At 43.2% G+C, this 23,135-nt stretch overlaps 1 protein-coding gene across 1 annotated transcript in view; it reads right to left on the bottom strand.

The window, feature by feature from the left end:
* The window catches only part of recql5 (RecQ helicase-like 5), a 124,974-nt gene that overhangs the window by 87,904 nt on the left and 13,935 nt on the right, over positions 1-23,135 (bottom strand). The window contains exons 2-6 of the mRNA XM_084328428.1: positions 17,490-17,611; positions 17,017-17,358; positions 16,681-16,860; positions 10,952-11,054; positions 6,838-6,949 (exon numbers count right to left, since the gene is read on the bottom strand). Of these exons, the coding sequence (XP_084184554.1) occupies positions 6,838-6,949; positions 10,952-11,054; positions 16,681-16,860; positions 17,017-17,358; positions 17,490-17,611 (859 nt within the window). The remainder of the gene's footprint in view (positions 1-6,837; positions 6,950-10,951; positions 11,055-16,680; positions 16,861-17,016; positions 17,359-17,489; positions 17,612-23,135) is intronic.

Below are 23,135 nucleotides of genomic sequence, written 5' to 3'. Positions count from 1 at the left end.
TTGTAACCCCTCAGTTACAACTACCACTAGAGATGGTTAACCCTTTCACTACCACACTACAAAAGGTTAACCCTTTCACAACCACACCACAGAAGGTTAACGCTTTCACTACCACACTACAGGTTAACCCTTTCACTGCCACACTACAAAGGGTTAACCCGTTCACTACCATGCTACAGAAGGTCAATCCTTTCACTACCACTACAGACGGTTAACCCTTTCACTACCACTACAAATGGTTAACCCTCTCACTACCACACTACAAAGGGTTAACCCTTTCACTACCACACTACAAAGGGTTAACCCTTTCACTACCACACTACAAAGGGTTAACCCTTTCACTACCACACTACAAAGGGTTAACGCTTTTACTACCACACTACAGGCGGTTAACCGGATTTATTACATGGCGTTTTAACATTCGCGAAAATGCTTGATTGTGATTGGTCAATAGCGCTCAGTTGCCCATAGCAGCGGTCAGTTATTTTTCGATAACTGACCGCTGTCAGGGGCAACCGAGCAATAATGACTGCTGTTCGCAGCCGGAGCAATCAAGCATTTAGATCGCAGTCATGAAAGCTGCTCAGCATATGCACAGCTGCACTAATCAGTGCAAGCTGCCGGCGATGACAGCGCGGAGCCACAGAACAGAACAACTGCGTCTGCATTACCTAGCTTAGCTTCAGCTTAGCCTAACCTGAAAAGAAATAAAGGAAGATGCCGGGACTCGGCTCTCCCACAGAATGTACTAATTGCTTGGAGATGAGAAAGAGGATTGTAGAGCTGGAGGCTCGGGTTTCTACCCTGTACCAAATACAGCAGGATGAGCAACTCATTGACTCTATTTATGAAGCTACTACAAATATAGCCAACAATACCATGATTGAGAACTGGCCTATGCTAGTAACTACAGAACAGCACCACCCAAAAGACGGTCCTTGGCACAACCAAGGAGCTAGACCAAAGCAGTGGATCACCGTCAAGGATAAAAGGAGAAATAAACAATCCAGGACCTCACCCCCGGTACCGCCAGGAAATAGTTTCAACCTACTCTCGGAAACACGCATATCAACACCCAAGGCAAAGAGACATAGAAGCGTAGCTAACAACGCTAACGAAGAAAACAGCGAGCGTAACGGAGCTCACGCTAAGGACGCTAATAGCAAGAATACCGGAGCTCACGCTAACACTAGCGAAGCAAACAGCTGGCATGCCGGAGCTCACGCTAATGCTAGCGAAGCACACGCTAACGACGAGACGACGAGGAAAACAGAGCCACTAGCGACACGGCTGGCAAACACAACCCAGACCGAGCGAACGGCTAACAGCGAAGAGACTATCATGCGCCGAGAACGTCGCGGTAGCCAACGCCGAAGGTACGGGACCAGCGTTAACATGCCGGCTACTGAGAAGGCTAACGAGGCTTCACCAAGGCCACAGGACTGTGGAAAGAACCGGCAGACTAGGCCTAGCCCAAAAACAAACGGCCCCAAAACTGTTGGAAAGAAAAATGCTAACCTCACACAGAAAATAGACTGCATACTGATTGGAGATTCCATAACAAGGTATGTGGAGATGGCAAACACAGAAAATATCTGTCTAGACAATACAACTGTGAAAGAGCTAGCCGAAAAACTTCCAACACTAATCAGACCAGGAATAACAAAAATTGTCATTCACTCTGGATCGTTTGACATCCTGCGAAAGAAGACTGGCACAGAGACTTTGAAAGACGATTTCACACGTTTAATGAACACACTAGACAAACATCAGTCTGTGTACACAAACACTGATGTGTCCATCAGTGGACCAATTGCATGCTTTCGCAGAGGACAGGAAGCATTCAGTCGACTCCTAAATTTTAATTCATGGTTAGGGGCTGCATGTCTCGTACACGGCCTGAAATTCATTGACAACTTCAATGTTTTCTGGAATAACCCTGAACGTTTTCAAAGAAATGGCTTCTTCCCAAATCGCTTAGGTTCAAAGCTCCTATCAGCAAACATGCGTCATGCCTTGATGGCCTCCAAGAATATTAAGCTCATACCAGCACGAGAGATAGTCATGAAGGACACAATCTCACCACGAAGTACAGCACAAGACGTCCCCCCCCCCCCCCCCCCCATATCACACAAGGCCATCTCGTCTGATCAAATGTCCCCGAAAGCACAGTGCAGTCAGTACGGTACAGTATAGCACAATTACCATGCCATCTCTCAAAACATACAAGTAATCATAACTAGCCAATGGCATGGTGAAAAATATACGCCACCAATGCGTTTACCTGCTATTAACCTCAGGGCCATCACGGTCAAACCAAAGCAGACCTCCTCTAAAGAAGTCCAACAAATAAAATTAGCTTTCCTAAATGTCAGATCACTGAATAATAAAACATTCTTAGTAAATGATCTGATTAAAGAAAATAACTTAGATTGCATCTGCCTAGTAGAGACATGGCTAAATAATGACACAGCTACATCAATAATGATAGAAGCTTGTCCACCAGACTATAACTTTTTTCAAATACCCAGAAAAAATAAAAGGGGCGGAGGAGTTGCAGCAATCTTCTCCTCAAAACTCTTGTTTAGAATCACAGAACTAGGCGAGTTCATGTCAATGGAATATCTTGCCATTGAACTAAAAACAGAATCAACTATTATTGTCACAATATACCGCCCGCCTAGACACTCACCAATATTTATACAGGAGCTCTCTGAACTGATCTCACTATGTGTTACCGGATATGATAAGGTGATCCTAAATGGAGACCTGAACATCCATTTTAATAAGAAAACAGACTCCAAAACTATGGAACTAAAAAATCTACTGGATAGCTTTGACCTAATACAGCATATAACAAATGCAACTCACCGGCTTGGGAATACACTAGACTTAGTTATAACAACAACTGGGCTAAGCATAACAAATATCTCAATAACTGAATTACCTCTCTCCGACCATCACTGTATATTTTTTGATACTCAAATAACCCTTACTAAAACAAAAAAAGAAATCATAGTTAAAAAGAGGCTCCTAAACGACAAAGCTGAATCAAAGTTCATTGATCTTATCAGACTACATGAACCACACAATCATGACAGCTCTCTAAATGAAATGGTAGAAAATATCAATGATGCAATGTCATCTATATTAAATTCTGTCGCCCCATTAAAAACGAAAAAGAAGAAAACTAGAGCCTCGCCCTGGTTAAACTATAATACGGTCAACGAAGAAAAAATGAAATGTCGTGCAGCGGAGCGAAAATGGAGAAAAACAAAAACCACCATATGCTGTGATATATACAAAGATGCTTTAACTGCTTATAATAAAACCATCCGCTTAGCAAGGAAAGATTACTTCTCTAAAATCATTACAGAAAATGCTGGAAACTCCAGAATCCTCTTTTCCACTATTAATGTACTACTCAACACTGCCCCTACACCTCCTCAGTCATCAACGGTTAAGTGTGAAGAACTTGCACTATTCTTTAACAACAAAATAACCTTGATCAGGGCCAGCATTACTCATGATGGAAATAAAGTTGATTGCGGCAAACCGTGCAATGTAACCATGAGAAGTTTCACATGCATCACATTAGATGTACTCTGCAAAACTGTCTCAGAATGTAACTCCTCCACCTCAGACATTGACCCTAGGCCTAACAAAAATAATAGTTGGTTTCAGGTTGGTTGTCAGTTTGGCCATGGGTAGGTAGGGAATTTATTTTATTTTATTTTTTTATTTTATTCTTTCCCACGGCGACTATGGATAGGGAATTTCTTTATTTAATTAAAATGTTCACAACAACATGGATGCATGTACTCTGCCAGCATGTTTAATATCCATAATACTAAATGTTTGACTAAGATTTCTATGAAACTTTATTCGTAAAAAAAAAAAAAAATCGGATTTTTTTTTTTTTTTTTTTAATATATAATTTTTTTTAAAAACTCATAAAATATATTGGGTCGCACCTAAATCGGCAGGGTCGGTCGGCAACCTGAAACCAACTATTATTTTTGTTAGGCCCTATACCTACAGCTTTCTTCAAACGGGTATTTAATAGTGTTTCAAGCCCTGTGCTAGATATCATAAACACTTCCCTTAGGACTGGTATTTTCCCGGATGCCTTTAAAACAGCAGTTGTAAAGCCATTACTAAAAAAACCTAACTTGGATAGTAATGAAATGGCAAATTATCGTCCAATATCCAACCTACCATTCATTAGTAAAGTACTTGAAAAGATAGTTTCAGTTCAAATAAATTCCTTTCTTGAAGAAAACAACATCTTAGAAGAATTTCAGTCAGGATTCAGAAAATATCATAGCACTGAAACTGCCCTCACCAAAATAATCAGTGACCTCAGACTAAACTCTGACGAGAATAAGATCTCCATCCTTATCCTGTTAGATCTCAGTGCAGCATTTGATACAATCGATCACGATATTCTAATCGATCGTCTTGAAAACCATGTCGGTTTCTCAGACATGTGCTGGGCTGGTTTAAAACATACATCAGAGGGAGGAAATTCTATGTTAAACTAGGAGATCACATGTCTGATATATACGACAACAACTATGGAGTTGCACAAGGGAGTTGCTTAGGTCCTTTACTCTTCTCCCTTTACATGTTACCGCTGGGTGATATCATCAGAGAACATAATGTAGATTTCCATAGCTATGCGGATGATACACAACTGTACATATCTGCTGAACCAAATGATACAGCGATTAGCTCCATTACAGACTGCTTACTGGCAATAAATAAATGGATGAGTAAGAACTTCCTGAAACTAAACGAGAACAAAACTGAAATTCTAATTATCGGCTCCAAAACTAAAAAAGAAACATTAATAAAGAACCTGGGGGGACTAACCCCTTGGATCAAATCTGAGGTCACTAGTCTTGGGGTTATCATAGATTCAGAACTGAACTTCAATTCTCATATTAGCAAAGTGACGAAAACATCGTTCTTCCATCTCAGAAATATAGCAAAAGTACGACCATTTATTAATCAGAACGATGCTGAGAAGCTAATTCATGCATTCATATCTAGCCGGTTAGACTACTGTAATGCACTTTTCACAGGTCTCCCTAAGAAAACCACAGAGAGGCTTCAGCTAATCCAAAACTCTGCAGCCCGACTGCTAACTAGAACCAAAAGGAGAGAGCACATTAGTCCAGTCCTAGCCGCTTTACACTGGCTTCCTGTAACATTTAGAATTGACTTTAAGGTCCTTCTCCTTACATACAAAGCTCTAAATGGACAGGGACCTAGCTACATCGCCAACACTCTAATAAATTACACACCAGCAAGAACACTGCGATCATCAGCTGCTGGACTACTAGAGGCTCCCAGAAGCAGTCAAAAGAGGATCGGTAATGCAGCCTTTATCAACTATGCCCCAAAACTATGGAACAAACTACCCCAAAACATCAGGGAAGCCAACTCGCTAGACATCTTTAAAAGACAGCTTAAAACCTATCTCTTTGCTCAGGCATTTCACTGATAGATATCTGCTACCACCTAGTGGCAAGAGGAAACATCAGGGATATCCTGACACAACTTGTATTTATTCTTACCCTGCCTACTCTTACACTGCCTATCAAATTCATGTGTCGGTTATTGCACTTTTTACTTCTTACTGATGACTATTTTTAAACTGAATCATTTTAAACTATTCTTATTATTTGCTAGATCCAAATGTGAAACACTGATTATTTATGACTATTTTTAAACTGAATCATTTTATTCTTATTATTTGCTAGATCCAAATGTGAAACACTGTGATTATTTGTTCATGAATTACAGGAGTATTACTGAATAGAGAGCCTATTAGGATGCTAGATCCTAATGTGAAACACTGTGATTTGCCATATCTTGCTATGCTCGCTCATGCCTGTATTTTTTATGTCCGTTCTATTTTATAATTTTTTTGACTATTTTTAAACTGAATCATTTTAAACTATTTTTACTATTTGTGTTACTGAAAACTGTAAGCGGAGAGCCTATTGGGATGCTAGATCCTAATGTGAAACACTGTGATTCTACCTGTCTATCTTTTTATGCTCGCTTATGCCTGTATTTTTTGCTGTTGTGAAGCACTTTGAACTGCAACCTCTGTATGAAAAGTGCTATACAAATAAAGTTATTATTATTATTATTATTATTATTATTTGATCTCGTCTTGTCGATGGTGTAAAATGAATTAGGTATATTGTTAGTAAGTTAGCCATGTAATAAGCGGGATAATGTATAGCTATACTCGGTCATTGTCGCAAAATAGTTGACCTTCACTGCGTTTAGAACACCTCGGCGAGGCGCCTCGGTATTCTAAACTCTGTGTCGGTCAATTATTTTGCGACAATGACCTCGTAGCTATACATTATCCCTTACTTATCGGTTTAGGGTTAAAAGCCACATTCTGGGTCATCTAACGGGGCCGTCACACTGGACACGGAAGCGCCACAAACAACGCACAAAGCGCCGGGATTCGACAGCCAGTTTCCTTTCCTGTATATATATATATATATATATATATATATATATATATATGTAAATGCAGGCCATTTGGATGAGAGAGAAAGACACCCACAGAGAGAGAGAGGGGATGGGTTGTGGGACAGTGAATGGACAGTGCAAGGTTCATAAAGAATGAAGAAAATTAAACATATAAACCCACAACACTAATTAAAATATATTATTATTATGAGAAATCTTTAGATGTATTTATTTATATGCTTTGATTTGATATATATATATATATATTTCTTTTTACAATCAACCTGACTGTAAATGAGGGAAACCTCAGTTTAAATAAAGGTTTGAGATCCACACCTGACGTTGGCCTTGTCCACGCCCATCCCGAAGCTGATGGTGGCCACAATGACCAGCACCTTGCCCTGCATCCAGCCGGTCTGGGCCTCCGTGCGAAGATCCGTCTTCAAGCCTGCATGGAGGGGAAAACTCAAGCATGAGAGAGGGTGAGGAGATGAGGGGGGGTGCTGCTGAGATGAGGAGGGGTGCTGTTCAGATGAGGAGGGGTGCTGTTCAGATAAGGACCATATCGTCATCCAAAAGGAAGGTGCTGGAGACACAGATCATCTTTAGAAACATATTTAATAGGGTGCAAAATAATCACTAACGTTTAGACACAAATAGTTTCAAGTTTTATTTTATTTGTCACCTATAAAAAGGTCCATGTACATTATAGTGAAATGCTTGGTTCTGTATGAGCCTCCTGAGATTGTGCTTCATACAGTAAAAGAGTAAAATAATAAAAGACCAAACACTATACAAAATTAACAAAACTAAAATGTGCAAAATGCTAAAATGAGGTAGAAGAGGTAGTGCAAATGTGTAAGAATAAATAGATTTAAAAAAACTGTGTAATGTTTAAAAGTGTGTAAAGTGAATGTGTGCAAGTGTTGTGTGCAATGAATGTAGAATGGATGAATTATGAATTATGTTTTTATTCTGTGTGTCTTCTTCAGAGTGATACATGGCATTAGAAACATAGACTATCTGAACAAATTGTCAAATAGTCTGTCTTTCTAATGCCATGTATAATGGTCTGTTTCTAATGCCATGTTATGTATAATAGTCTGTGTTTCTTTTATTTTTTAATCCGTTTTAAGTCGTTATGCCAATTCCCCCCCTCCCCTACCTGGTTGTTGTGCGCATGTTCCTCCTACTGGTCGGTACAAGGGAACCCTGAAGTCCACCACATGCTTCCTCCGACACATGCGGAGACAGCCAGCGGCTCTCTTCTCACCTGGCAGCGAGGACTCTCATTGGTGAAGTGTAACGCGTGGGAGGTCACGCTGCCTTCACCATTTCCTGCCTTTCGCTGAGCAGGCGCCCAGACCTGACCTGTAGGCGTCGCTGTCCACAACGCCAGATTACCACCCACGACTTCCCTCCCCCTAACTCAGCCAAACGAGTTAGTATGACGACCGGCCCACGCCGCAGGGCAATGCTGACTCCGGGAGTCGAGACCGCAGCCTCTTCCATTGGTGACGAGCGCAATCTCCGCTATGCCATCCGACCGCCATTAATAGTCTGTGTTTCTAATGTCATGTATAATAGTGTGTCTTTCTAATGTCATGTATAATAGTCTGTCTTTCTAATGCCATGTATAATAGTCTGTTTCTAATGCCATGTATAATAGTGTGTGTTTCTAATGCCATGTATAATAGTCTGTCTTTCTAATGCCATGTATAATAGTCTGTCTTTCTAATGTCATGTATAATAGCCTGTTTCTAATGCCATGTATAATAGTCTGTTTCTAATGCCATGTATAATAGTCTGTCTTTCTAATGCCATGTATAATAGCCTGTTTCTAATGCCATGTATAATAGTCTGTGTTTCTAATGCCATGTATAATAGTGTGTGTTTCTAATGCCATGTATAATAGTCTGTTTCTAATGCCATGTATAATAGTCTGTGTTTCTAATGCCATGTATAATAGTCTGTTTCTAATGCCATGTCTGTTTCTAATGCCATGTATAATAGTCTCTTCTAATGCCATGTATAATAGTCTGTTTCTAATGCCATGTATAATAGTCTGTTTCTAATGCCATGTATAAGTCTGTTTCTAATGCCATGTATAATAGTCTGTTTCTAATGCCATGTATAATACCGTAATTCCTCTAATAGTAACCGGGTCTCAAATACAAGCCGGGTCTCTATTAATGGCCGGGTGCGCTCTTGAGCTAAGCAATTATAAGCCGGCCTCCTAATACAAGCCGGGTTACTAATATACTGAGCTGCATACTGAGCTAGTTACTTGATTTCACTTTGAAAACGTTGAAATGACCAGTGACCACCTGTAATTGCACTGTTTACTATTTCATACAGTACTTTGTTTCAATAAATGAACCCAGTACATTTTACTGGGTTCAAACTGACACAAAATGTTGATTTATTCATTATGATCCGTTTGAAAATTTGAAATATAGGCCTCCCTCTTATACAGGCCTCATCCTAATACAAGCCTGGTACCCGCTACAGTTGAAACAAATACAAGCCGGGGTTACTATTAGAGGAATTACGGTAGTCTGTTTCTAATGCCATGTATCACTCTGAAGTAGACACGTTTGTGTCTGAATGTTAGCGATATTAAATATGTTTCTAAAAGATGATCCGTATCTCCCGTACCTTCCTTTTTGAAAACTTTGAAATTTAAATCAAATCTCCACCCCAGAAAACGAGACCATCAAACAAGCTTTATACAATGGCATGCAAATTTCTTGATTCTGATTGTTTCAGCCAGTCAAGTTAGCCGTTGTTATTTCGTATAACACACTCCACGTGACCCCAGATCCCTCCCACAACCGAATATATATATATTTTTTAAATGAGACTGAATGAATCAGTCATAGATAGACAAATGGAAGTATGAATATATTTTGAACTAATCCTCCAAAAAAGATACAGTCAACTGGAATATGTTAGTTCGTTACACATATGTTGAATTGTGTAATTGGTTTGTCATGACCCATTGTGAAACAAAAGAAAAATCCCGGCCTTTGTTTGGGACAGGCGTCTATTTGGGACTCTGCTTTTATTAGAGGTAATTTCCCTGTCCTAGCACAGAAGAACTGCTTTTATTAGACGTTTTAGGGTAATTTCCCCGTCCTAGCACAGAATATCTGCTTTTATTAGAGGTTTTACAGTAATTTCTCCGTCCTAGCACAGAAGATCTGCTTTTATTAGAAGTTTTACGGTAATTTCCTCGTCCTAGCAGCGTGAATATTTTAGGCAACCAACTTGTGTTTAGCGTTTCTCTGATTGGCCAATACGCCCATGTGACCACGGCAGCGCGAGAGAGCGGCAGCGCGGAAATAGGCTGTCTATTGCCTCGCGCTGCAGCGCGGAAATAGGCTGTCTATTGCCATTCTCTAAGTCAAACTCTAACCTTAACCAGCTCCTTAACAGCGCCTAAACTTAACCCTTCTAACCTTAAGCAACTCCGAAACAATGCCTAACCTTAACCAACTCCGAAACAATGCCTAACCTTAACCAACTCCGAAACAATGCTTAAAGTTATGCCTAAACTTAACGGCGAAAGAATGCGAATGCACGTTAAAAAAAATAAAAATAAAAAATTGAAGGGAATCGAACTAGCCAGCACGAGCCGTAGGATCCACAGCCATGCAGCGTTGCCAATTGAGCTATTTCTGGATACTGAATAAGGGGCGGTTACTGGCATATAATGCTGCCGCGACGGAGCTCCGCGGCCGAGCTCTGCTCTGCCGCTACGCTCTGCTGCTGCCGCGTCGCCGCGGGGGCATGGCTAGACGCAAGTTGGGCGTGGTTAGACACAAGTTGGTTGCCTTTAATATTTAGGCGTCCTAGCACAGGTCTGCTTTTATTAGATGTTTTACGGTAATTTCCCCATCCTAGCACAGAAGATCTGCTTTTATTAGAGGTTTTACGGTAATTTCCCGTCCTAGCACAGAATAACTGCTTTTATTAGAAGTTTTACGGTCATTTCCCCGTCCTAGCACAGAATATCTGCTTTTATTAGAGGTTTTACGGTAATTTCCTCATCCTAGCACAGAAGATCTACTTTTATTAGAGGTTTTACAGTAATTTCCCCATCCTAGCACAGAAGATCTGCTTTTATTATAAGTTTTACGGTAATTTCCTCATCCTAGCACAGAAGATCTGCTTTTATTAGAGGTTTTACAGTAATTTCCCCCATACTAGCACAGAAGATCTGCTTTTATTATAAGTTTTACGGTAATTTCCTCATCCTAGCAGAGAAGATCTGCTTTTATTAGAAGTTTTACGGTAATTTCCTCATCCTAGCACAGAAGATCTGCTTTTATTATAAGTTTTACAGTAATTTCCTCATCCTAGCACAGAAGATCTGCTTTTATTATAAGTTTTACGGTAATTTCCTCGTCCTAGCACAGAAGATCAAGCTCAAGGTAACTGGTCTCACCTGCATGATAGGGCTTGGACAGGATCCCCAGCTTGGTCAGCTGGTGGGCCACCGTCTCACAGCCGTCTCTGGTTCTGCAGTACACGATACCACAACCCTGCATCTACACAACACAACACACAACACAACACAAAAATGGGAAAACGCAAATCAGCACTGTGTCCATTAGGGATGGGTACCGAATTCGGTACTTTTGAGGTACCGAACCGAAACACGTCGGTACTACCGAGTATCGAATCAAGTGAGAAATATTTTTTATTAATTCTTTTTCTTTTATTTATTTTTTAATTTTTTTTTTCTTCATGTCAACGTTCACACGCACAATATATGCTTACCTAGGATTTGACTTGATTCAACAACAAAGCAGTCGGAGCAATGACAAGCCGAAAACTGTCGAAATTGTAGTTATTTGAAGTTTGGATTTTTTTTTTACGACTGATGTAGGTAAATTAAATTTCTTGAGACTAAAGTACAGAAAAAAGGTACCGTTGGGTACCGGTATCGATTCACAGGTACCGGTACCGGTTCAAATGTGAAAGGTACCCATCCCTAGTGTCCATAACCGTTGACAATATTCACACACTGGCCATTTGCCATTTTGCTCTCAAGTCATGCTCAGGTTGAGTTCCCGTCATGCTCGTGGTCAATTCTGTACTATTCTGTTGCCTCGTGGAAATGTACAACAAATTCATGTTCTTCCATTTATTTTTCTATTAACACTTTGGCTGCCGGAAAACGCCTAAACACGTCATTCCCGGCCATGCTCAAGTTGCCGAAGACGCTTTACAGCGTCTTTAATATCAATATTTCAAAAATCTGGGATCGGATTCATATTTCCCCTCCGCTGGCCTGAGATCCACCAGGAGGACCCACTGAGCTCTCTGGCGGTTCAGGAGCGCCATCTGGTGGCCGATCGGCGCAATCGCTTAACAGGAAGTGCCGTAGAGGTTGTGCTGGTCGGCCGTATTACTTCCGGGCACTCACTATAGGTCCCGAGGCTCGATCTCGACACACTACATAGCGATCGATTACCAATAACTCGATAAACAACATGATTTGGACGTATATACCATTATACAAGCTGGAGATGGACCGGGTAAATCGACATCCCATAATGGTAACATTTCTACTCTACGATGATCGCCCAACGGCGCGCGGAGACTGGGGTGAGTTTTAGCGTGTAAAATTACCGTCTTCGATACTAACTGCTATTATCAACATTTGACCCACATTAGATGATTGGTATAACGCTGCCCACGGAATTATAAACGCCCCCTCGCCCATCCGGTCAACATCAGATGACGTGTAGTAACTTCTAGAAGTACGTCTAGTTGGAATTTTTTATATCGCGCTGATTGCCATAAAACTGTATTGCATCATCAATATAATGTATTTGGGGCTATAGATCACGTTCTGGAGAAAGCTGCAGAAAGAGATGAAAACATACTTATACATTAGACCATACTTTACTATGAATATGTGAATGAAAAAGTTTAACGTTGCTACACAATGAACAATACATATAGGACTTTGAATGGGCCCTAATAATGGCAATGTAGCAATAGAATTTAAAAAGTTATAGCCCTGCAAAGAAGGGGACTTTCTCTATAGACAAATAGAGCCGGCAACCTACGGTTGATAATGAATTTAACCCATGGCAGCCAAAGTGTTAATTTACATGATTTATTTTTAAGTTAGTTCTGCTGAGATGACGCTTTCTTTCCAAAGCGACTTACAAATTGTGTACAACAACAAGTCAGCAGGAGGAGGTAGACCTGGTAGCTAAGGGCCAGTGGTATTGTCAGTGGTGTTGTTCGTCTAGCAGTGTTGAAACTTGGCGTGCATAGTAGTATAGGCATAGTAACATAGTACATACAGTAGGATATAGATATAGTAGCATAGTACACAATAGTAAATTTTTATTTATTATATTATTATAATAATATTAATTTAGATATTATATTCTTCCTGTAATTAAAACAGTGTCTAAGTCCAGAAATGTCTAAATCCAGAAATGTTTATTCTTTCAAATATTGTTTGAATTAAAAAAGGTACTATAGACAACATTGAGCCACTAGATGTCGCACTAGACCAGCAGCATGTCAGCGCGTCTCAACTAGCAGCACGTTTATCCAATCAGGCGCGTTCCACGTGGGGAGAAGATGGGAAGTAGGGAGGGGCTACATGTGAACAACAACATTCATTTTGGACCCTCCGACATTTTTAAATGATACATTCATAAAATCTATCATTTCTTTGGGGATGCAATACTTTTATTCTTCACCCGTCTAAAGACTGTGGATCTATTGTTTATTTTAAATGATTAGTCTACATAATATTTTTTTTTTAAGATTTAATGTTATCTATAGGACCTTTAACCCTTTCAGTGCCAGCGACGACATATCTCGTTTTATCAGACTCCCCCATTGAGTGCCGACGACGACAAATGTCGTGTTTGCCGTATTTTTTTTTATTGGCGATTTGAATTCATATTTCATCAATCGAGCCTCGGGTTAGTGCTGCAGAGTCTCTGAGCTCAATTGGGAAGATACCGCCCCCTATCATCTCTCCCTGTGTAACTGCACCCCATCAGCTCAGACTGATACAGGGGGAGTGGTTAGTTTGCTCATTTTATTTTTCCGTCAAGGCATCTGAAGAGACCAAGTGATCGCCGGCCCTCAGAACAGCGACGATTATGTATTTACAGTACCAACACTGTAATCAATAAGCGTGATCGATATTTGGAATGGCGATCAGGAATTGGAATAATCTTTTTGGATAACATCTGATCTCGGGTAAGGAATCTATTTTACCAGTCTTAGGATAATCGGACCTGTTTTCACGGAGATATAAGCATTTGCCCTATGCTGTGTGTGGCTGTGTGGCTGTGATCGCTGATAAGGAAATAAGAGAATCGATTTTTCAGCCCGCGTCTATAGCGTGCATAAGTACACATATACTATCGATAATCTAGCGTTTATTTGAAAACGATTCATAAATAGGCCGAAAAAATTACAACGTTTGTGTATTCTAGAATATTCCAGTAAATGCCTTTTATCACTGAATCTTTATATTTTCCTTGAAAACGAGGGCTTTTCAAAATGCTATAAAACGGAAATGAACCGATAAAAAAACAATCCGTTTCGACAATGTTGACTGCAAACAAGTCATTGATAAACGACAGGCAGATTAGACACATAACCATAATTTAAGAGAGAGAATATGCGTTCACAACGCTATCATTGAAGTCGGTGGTGGCATTTAACAGGGTTTTACCATGTTCACCAGTGGTAATCAAAGTGTTAACTAAGGCTGTGAGATGAAGTACAGTTAAAGTATAGCAGGATTTAGACAGGTAAATGGTGCATTTATATAGCAGCTTTTATCCAAAAGCGCTTTACAATTTTGTTCCTCACATTCACCCATTCACTCACACATTCACACACAGACGGGAGCAATTAGGGGTTAAGTGACTTGCTCAAGGACACTTCAACACGCTGCCCAGGAGGAGTGGGAATCTAACCTTCCAATTACCAGACGACTGCTCTACCTCCTGAGCTACTGTCGCCCCTTAACAGGTGTTAAGTGCAACAGCCTAGTGAGCAGTGATGCCACAGATTACTTGTAAAAGTAATCTGATTACTCCTTTAAAAAGTAATCTAAATTACTTTACTGATTACTTGATTATCAGAGTAACTTAGTTACTTTGAAAGTAACTAGGTTACGAAGTCGTCGTCGTTCCCCCAACAGTTTTTTTAAACGCTTTATTGAAAGTGCATAAATTGTTTTTAACTTGTTTCTCTGCACATAACGTAAATTGTTAAACCAGTGCTTCAGCTTCTGTACCATCAAGTATGGTAAAGCAACAGTCTATGATGCTCACAGCATTAGAGCAGCCAGCCAGTGGTTTTACAAAACCAGTGTATCACATCTAACAAATGCAGGCTGAACTATTCAATTATATCAACTGTAACTATTAAATTGTTTTTTATAAATGTCTCTCTATAAACATACAATCAGTCTCTCTTTAACATGTAAATTAACTGTAAATCTGGCAAATAAGAGCTTTTGCTCTGCCACCATCAAATATACATTAATCAAAAGGGAAAGAAACAATCTCTCTCTTTTGATGTTTGGCTGGTGGACCTCCGAGTCCTCCTGTACCTAGTCGAAGCGTCGGCTAGTGTTGTGATTCCAGATGCTTTCAATGCAATTGGATGTGCTGTTTTTAGCGGTAGACAGTATTTTGTTTCCTCCGCATATGAATGTTTTTTTCACCCGGCTTAGCTGACACAAACGTGAAGTAGTGACTGAGGCTACGTTTAGACGAGCGTTTTGGGATGGAAGTCTGAACAGAAACCGCAAAAGTCGTCTTGCGGTTTCACTTTTAATTTTGCGTTTAGACAAGCGTTTTGGGGTGGAATTCTCCGTGCAGACGAGGCTGTAACGACGGAGCCCTGCTGTCACACGATTGGCGCATATGTCACATGACGTGCTGTGAAGACCCGCCCTACTCTGCCTCTGATTCGCAGACTGTGGATGGGGAATGTGATTGGACCAAAGCAGAGTCACTCACAGACAGAGGGTCCAGTCACGCCGCGGGACACATTCTTGTGTAACCCTTTCACTGCCACACAACGTCACTCCCAAATAAGAAAAACAGCTCAAAATGTATTTTTGACTGTCGAAAACGAAATAAAATACTGCATTCCGCCTGCATTATGAATTTATGATGAGATAGTAACGAAATAGTAACGCACAGCCACTTGGACAAGTAACTGCAATCAGATTACTGGCTTTTAAAGATTAACGCGTTAGATTACTATTTTCGGGGAAAAGTAATCAGATTACAATAACGCGTTACTTAGTAACGCGTTACTGGCATCACTGCTAGTGAGCCAACAGTGAGGTCGGCCAAGCGCAGGTTTGATCCCTTATTGAATTCAATGATGGAATCGGTCTGTCTGTACATTACAATAGTGATGCGACGTTTGCAAACGATCCAATTCTTTTGAACGGCTCTTTGGTGAACGAAGGGAACCGACTCGAGTCATACTTGGTGGGAGTCAAGTGAGTATTTTTATTGTTCGTTTCACCGTCTGCCCTAAATCTATTCCCCTTTATGTGAACACATGTGGATCTTGTTATGAATCTAAATACTGCGTGTACTTTATTGTCAAAAGTAATGTCAAAAGTTGACATAATTCTATTCTAAAAACTGCAACATTTTATCGTTCACTTCACTCTTGCTCTCAATTCAAGCGCAAAATACAATCTTAATCCGACCTTACAACAAGCATGATTGATTCAGAAAACAATTTCCCTTTTTTTTTTACTGTAAGAAAGAATCTGGGACAGGATATGGTCAAGGACAGATTCTAGGACTGTCTCCAAAAATCAGGGACGTCTTGTCACGTTAATATAGGCCTTCAACTTTGGTAGACGCTAAATATCACACTGATATGTTGGATGTCATACACACATGACTCAACCTAGTCTCCGTGACATCAAGTTCCAGTCCTGTATCCATGTAAAGATGATCGATATGATCGATACATTTTGAAGATTTGAGGCTTTGTTTCCAGGGGCTTTAAGTATCTAAGTTTTAAATCTGATCCAAATCCTATCATTATCCTAGTGATTATTCCATGAGATAAACCAAAAGATTCAGATTGAAGACTGATAAACCAAGTAACCCCCCCCCCCCCCCCCCCCCAGAGTCCACTAACCTGCCTGGTGGTCCCGTCTCCCAGGGCCAGAGCCTCTTTGATGAAGGCGTGGAGGTGGGCCAGGGGCTCCGGCAGCAGCTCTCTGAAGACCACGTCGTAGCGCAGGTTGCTGCGGAACACTGGCAGGGCGAAGCAGCGCAGCGAGCGCAGCTTCAGGGAGGCCGTTATGTCCTCCTGCACCTTTGATTGATTGATTGAATTGATTGATTGAAAATTGTATTAACAGATTGCAGAATGGGTACAGTACAGTTCAATACACACAATTGTTAAGGGGATGCAGACCAGAGAAAGACTTTCGTCTCGTTTACACCACAGGGTCCCCCATTTTCAATTCACCTTCTTGGGCGCCGTGGCCGTCAGCGCCACGCAGGGCACCCCCGGCATGCGGGCACGCAGCTTCCCCAGCTTCAGGTAGTCGGGCCTGAAGTCGTGCCCCCACTGCGAGACGCAGTGGGCCTCGTCCACCGCCAGGTAGGACAGGAGGCTCCGGGAGCAGAGGCCCGTCAGGCAGGGCTGGAAGGCGGGCGAGGCCACCATCTCCGGGGTGATGTAGAGCAGCTTCAGCCTGGGACTGTCGCTCTCCAGGTCGGCCATGATCAGGCGACGCTCCGCCAGAGGCAGCTTGGAGTTGATGGAGCAGGCGGGGATGTCGAGGTCCCTGAGGTGGTCCACTTGGTCCTGATTAAGAGGTCATGATGGGACAGATAGAACAACTCACGTTGAGAGGAATCCACAGGAAACACAAGATGATTGTCGTTTTAATCGTTGGAATAGTTTGAATTGGAGAGGAGATGACAAGAGAAACTGACCTGAATGAGAGCAATTAAGGGGGAGATGACCAGGGTAATGCCCTTTGCCAACACCGCTGGCAGCTGGTAACACAGAGATTTCCCCGCCCCAGTGGGCATGCATACAAATACATCATGTTCACCTGCAAGATGAAAGCTTCACGTTTAGGCTACATCTTGATATCAAGAGACAGAAATGACTCAGCCTGTGAATGACGATCACCCTCGTGTTTGATTGATAGTAACTGACAGCTATAAAATGCAGGCCTGAGCAACTGATTGTATAGACCACCGCAACACTTCCGGGATTCTGAAATCGGGGAGGAGATTGCGGGGGGGTGAAATGAATGAATGTGGATGAGAGCCTTGACATTAAGTGATTGCAGCTACGGCTGTGGGGGTGCCGGAGACATGATCCAATAGACTTGTTGTATGCGCCTGAGTCTCCTGAACACGGCGCGAGACATTCCTAATCGATCAGAACTAAATTGGCAACGAAAAAGACTGTTTTTTAAGCATCGATTCCCCATGCACATGCGCAGATTGGCCACGGAGTGTGACGCAACGCACATCCACTGGAATGTTCCATTAGAGGGGCATTAGAGGGGGTGTTGTGTTGTGAGAATGATCAGATAGAATTAAATATACAGTAAAAGGAATACAGTACAAATATACAGAAGTCTACAGTAAGTGTAATATTGCACAGTGTTGTGCATTTATAATCAGTAGCTTAGGCTACACAGTAGGCTAATGACAGCCTATTCTAGTCTAGCAGGTGCTGGTATAGACTAGTAATGTTGATTTTCAGTCATCTATGACATTTTTTATGTATATCTAGGCAAAAAATGTCATAGATGACTGAAAATCAACATTACTAGCAGGGAGGGAATATATACATGCGGTGGGGAGGAGACTGTCTATTAGGACTAGGAGGTGGTGGGGGTTTTGGGCATTTACGGTGGCCAGTTTCGAATTGCAGCCTCCCGTAGGTGCTCTTTAAGAGCGGTTCATACACTCATTAGGGGATGTTTTTAACAAACAGGGTTTTTGTAGTGATAAAGAAATACGCAAAAAATGTAATCTCACCAAGTCCACATGGCTTTTTTACAAACAGTTACAGCTATGTTTGAAGTCTCACGGTGTTCCATTAGACAGACCAATTGAACACCACAGATACCACAAATTCTTCTACGAAAGAGAGACATCGAGAGGTTTTGTTTCAGAATTTTATCATCAATTACTAACGTCCTCGTATGAAACCCTCCAACTAGACTGTCTGGAGGAGGGATATACCAGACCTGGAAAATGACTTTGATTGGCAAGGAGCCTGGGCAAATGTCCGACTTACAAGGAACCCGGATCATCAACAAATCAATCTTAACTATTGTTGTGAAGGATCAGATTAAACCGAATATATATATTTATTTATGGATATATATTTAATAGTATTTGTATATCATTTGATATCCCTTGTATATTCCTTGTACATATACACTGAATATCCCTTTATTCTACTACAGCCCATAATAGTTCATTCTCTTATTGGACAAAAGGACCAGGCGCCAGGGACAAGCCCCTGGCGTTCAAGTTCAAAGGTACCGACGAGACATGCCTTTACTAGCCTCAGCTCCGCGCAGGAATACGGCTACCGAAAGCAGAGCGGCACTACTTGTCCACTGTGCATATAAATATGGCGCAAGAAATGTAGAATTCCTCTTAGTCCTTTACCCTTCTACCCAACTAAGTAACAAGACGTGAAGCCTCACCCCACGATACCGCGTGCGGTGTAGTACGGCCTGTTTGGCCTTAGAATAGCAGTGAGACCTCGTGCGAATTAATAGCTGAATTGCCAGAGTTTGGCACCGTATTTCTATTAAGTAATAATAGTCTATTATGTATGGTGCATCGTTCGGTTAGAGTCTAAAGTGAGCAGCACCCCCATCGTTTCCTCGCGTTATCTAGAGTCTTAACCAGGCTGGGCAGACCACGCGTGGTGCTTTCATCCGAGGAGTTCTGGGCGAGGACGAGTGGACCTGCACATTGGATTACCTACCCCGACGACTGCTGAGCCCTATACGGCATGGAATATCTATTTGCTTTGGTGCTTTGATTTGTGGAGCGGATAATCGCCAACACCGGTGAGTGTTGGATTTACCCCGAGAGGAGCCAAGGTGAGACGGCGCTCAGACCAGACTGAGGTCGCCTCGCTTCTTCTTCGTTGTGGACCGACAGCGACAGCTACAGCTATCGTCTACAAGAGAGCCCAAGTGTATTCATCTGTGGATCAAGGTTCCACGGGCACTGTTTTCTGTACCTGAATTCTCCCTGGAAATCGTTGACCAGACGGGATACAGCCGACGGCTCTCCTACCCCCCCTACTGGCTTACAACCGGCGGGACCCCTTCAGTATATTATCCAGCTATAATCATTAAGTGACCATCGCTATAATCCCCTAAGAGCCAGGTTGTATACTTGCTTCCTGTGTAACCAGAGATTGGACATTCAGTGTTGATTTGCATACGAGTACTCATTTGCCTTACAAGAGCATTCAATTCAAATCATAAATGTAATAAGTAATTATTATATGTACCTTTTGCTATATATTAAATATTTGACTATTACCTTTGTGTGGACCTGATTTCATATGTGGGAAAGTGTTCATCATACTTAGATATCGTGTACTGTATGGCCAGTAATTAAAGTACATAAAGCGGTAGTGGTTTAATGATACCATACTTATCAATACAGTCAGGGAATTGTACCCCTCAGTTACAATTGGTCCTTCGAGCCGGAGGGTAATCAGTGTAATATTAATATAGTGGTATTAATATTGAAATGGCCTATGATGAACACTCCACGAAACGGTCCTCCTAAAGTAGAACGCCCGCAACGTAGACGACAGCCACCTCAGTACTTAGAGGATTACGCTGTCAGTAAACTACCTAGCCTTCTACAAACAGTAAACGCAGTAAAAGTAGAAAGTAAAATTATGTACAACCCTATCAACCAGGATACCCCGACCACAGAGGCCCTAGTGGGTTCTAATGTAACTGACCAAGCTCACGGTGGGGACCAGGAGGGAACTGACACGACTTTACCCCCCGCCAATACCGAAGAAGTAGTCCCCCCAGAGCTCCGGGAGGAAGACAACCCTCCAGAGGTGGAACTCTGCACGGAACAAGATGAGGAGAGCGCCGAGGAGATAGAGCTCCAGGACTCCCCAACGAGTACAGCCAGGAGCGGCTCACCTCTACAAGCGTCTTCCCCCAGCGAGGCGGAGAGGATGCTGTCACAGGCGTTCCTCGTCAGCCTGACAGCCTCTACCGAACGCGATCGACTGCAGGGTGAACGCGATCGACTTCAGGGTGAACGCGATCGACTCCAAACACAGCAACGGAGCGAAGAAGAGCACATACGCCTGGAGATGAGACGCCTTCAGACGGAAGAGAATATGGCAAGAGACCGGTCCGACACCCAGCGTGCCGCTGACGGTGCCCAAAGAGAAGCAGAGGGCGACATCGCTCTCATCCAGCGCGAAGCCGAGCGCGACAGACTACAGGGCGAGCGCGACAGACTACAAGCGCAGCTAATGGAGCAGCTGATCACCAGGGCAACACCCCCTCCCTCCACAAGGGGTTCCAGAGCCTCGTCAAGACACACGTCAAGGGCACCCTCCCCTAACCGATTAGGCGACCTTGAACTCGACCACCAGAGAGTCTACACCCCCCTCCGAACTCCTTCCCCGACCGGTCCAAGTGAGACCCAGCTACAAGGAAGGAACGGCGGACACGGCGGAGAGGCTAAATAAACGACTACAGGATCGAGATGACCTGGCAGAAGAAGAAGAGGGAGAAGAGGAGAGTCAAGCCCGACAGCAGCACATTACTCCACAGGACCAGGAGGTCCAGTACAGCCCAGGCTATACCCCCGCGGCTCTGCGCTACAGACCCTTGACTCGACTCACGGGTGAGCATGACGCACGACCAGTCCCGAGGAATAGCACCTGGACCAGCGGGCCATGGTACCCTGCCAGTACCAGCCCACCAAGAGGCGTAAGAGGAGACTCGCCCAGGAGGCCTCTCTTCCAACGCTCACCGATGTGCCAGCCATCCATGGCGTCATACATTGGCACACCGACGTTTCCAGACTTCACCCATGAGAATCGAGCACAGTACACGGAGCTCCGGATGTGCTTAGAGACAATGATGGTGGATGTCGCTGATGAACGCCACAAGTATGCAATATTATTGAAGCACCTGAAAGTGCCCCGAGCGCACAACATAGCGCTGGCCTATGCCACCTCTACGACCCCATACACCGCGGCTCTAGCAGCGCTGGACCAGAGATATGGACGTATATGGGATTACGTAATACAGGAGATAAGGCATATTGATCGCCTACCCCCAGCAACAGACAATCGCTCACTAGACGACCTGTCTATAAAAGTACAATCCCTGGTAGGGATGCTGGGGGCGCAACGAGAAAAGGGTATGCACGAACTATACGCAAACTCGAACGTCGAGAGGATTTTAGAGAAGCTGCCGCCCGCCCGACAGGAGCGCTTCAGGCGGCAAAGAGACCACCGTGATCCTAACTGTCCCGAGCCATCCCTCCTAGATTTAGCCGACTTCCTGGCGAGAGAAGTCAGCAGCCTACGGCTGGATACGTTCGTGCGGAGCACGCCAAGCTCCAGAGAGGGACCTAGGAGAGTAAACGATGGCCGAAGATCGGTGACTGTCATGCACCAATCAGAATCAGTACCGAGCAGCAAGAACCACAGTACCCCCTCGACGAAAGAGAAGTGGAAGATGGTGTGCCCGTACTGCGAGAAGGAACACTGGTTGTCACAATGTGACCAGTTCAAGAAGATGACCGCTGAAGAAGTAAGTCACTGGATAAAGTCCAACAGGCGCTGTTACCGATGTGCGCGCAGTCACATGGCAGCCGAGTGCCGCCTAAAGAAGAAGTGTAGTCGGTGTGACGGAGCCCATCTGGATGTCCTACACGACAGTAACAAAAGAAAGCCTGCACCATCCAACAGCACAAAGGCAAGTGTTATGTACATTGACCCCGCTAGCAGCAGCGGCGCCCAGGTGCTCTTAAAGGTGGTCCGTGTAACCCTGAGTTACCAAGACAAGATCATGGACACTTACGCCGTCCTTGATGACGGGTCAGAGAAGACCCTTCTCCTCGCGTCCGCTGCGGCCCAGCTGGGGCTACGGGGGAGCGAGAACCAGATGACTATTCGGACAATAAGACGAGATCTAAAGACGATAAAGGGCGAGAATGTCTCCTTCACTATCGCAGCAAGCGGGCAGCCAGAGAGACGGTACAGGATTACTAATGCTTTCACCAGCCAAGAAATAGGACTATCGCAGTACACCTACCCCATCGCCAAGCTGATGGAGAAATATGTGCACCTGCGTCAACTTCCTATCCCGCTCATAGACGGCGCCACCCCGACCCTGCTGATAGGCTCCGACCATGCAGACCTCATAGTCCCGATAGACCGGGTCCATACAGGACCCAGAGGTTGTCCTGCAGCAGTCGAGACCCGCCTAGGATGGACGTTACAAGGCCCCCTCGTCAAGTCTCTTAACCGAACAGCAGCCACTGGCTGCCTCCACTCCAGAGCGACAGAAGGAGACACCACACTCCTGCAGCATG

Source organism: Notolepis coatsorum (genome assembly GCF_963971535.1).
Source record: "Notolepis coatsorum genome assembly, chromosome: 14".
Taxonomy (NCBI): domain Eukaryota; kingdom Metazoa; phylum Chordata; class Actinopteri; order Aulopiformes; family Paralepididae; genus Notolepis; species Notolepis coatsorum.
The sequence above is the reverse complement of the archived record's forward strand: the minus strand, read 5'-3'. Positions and strand labels throughout refer to the sequence as shown.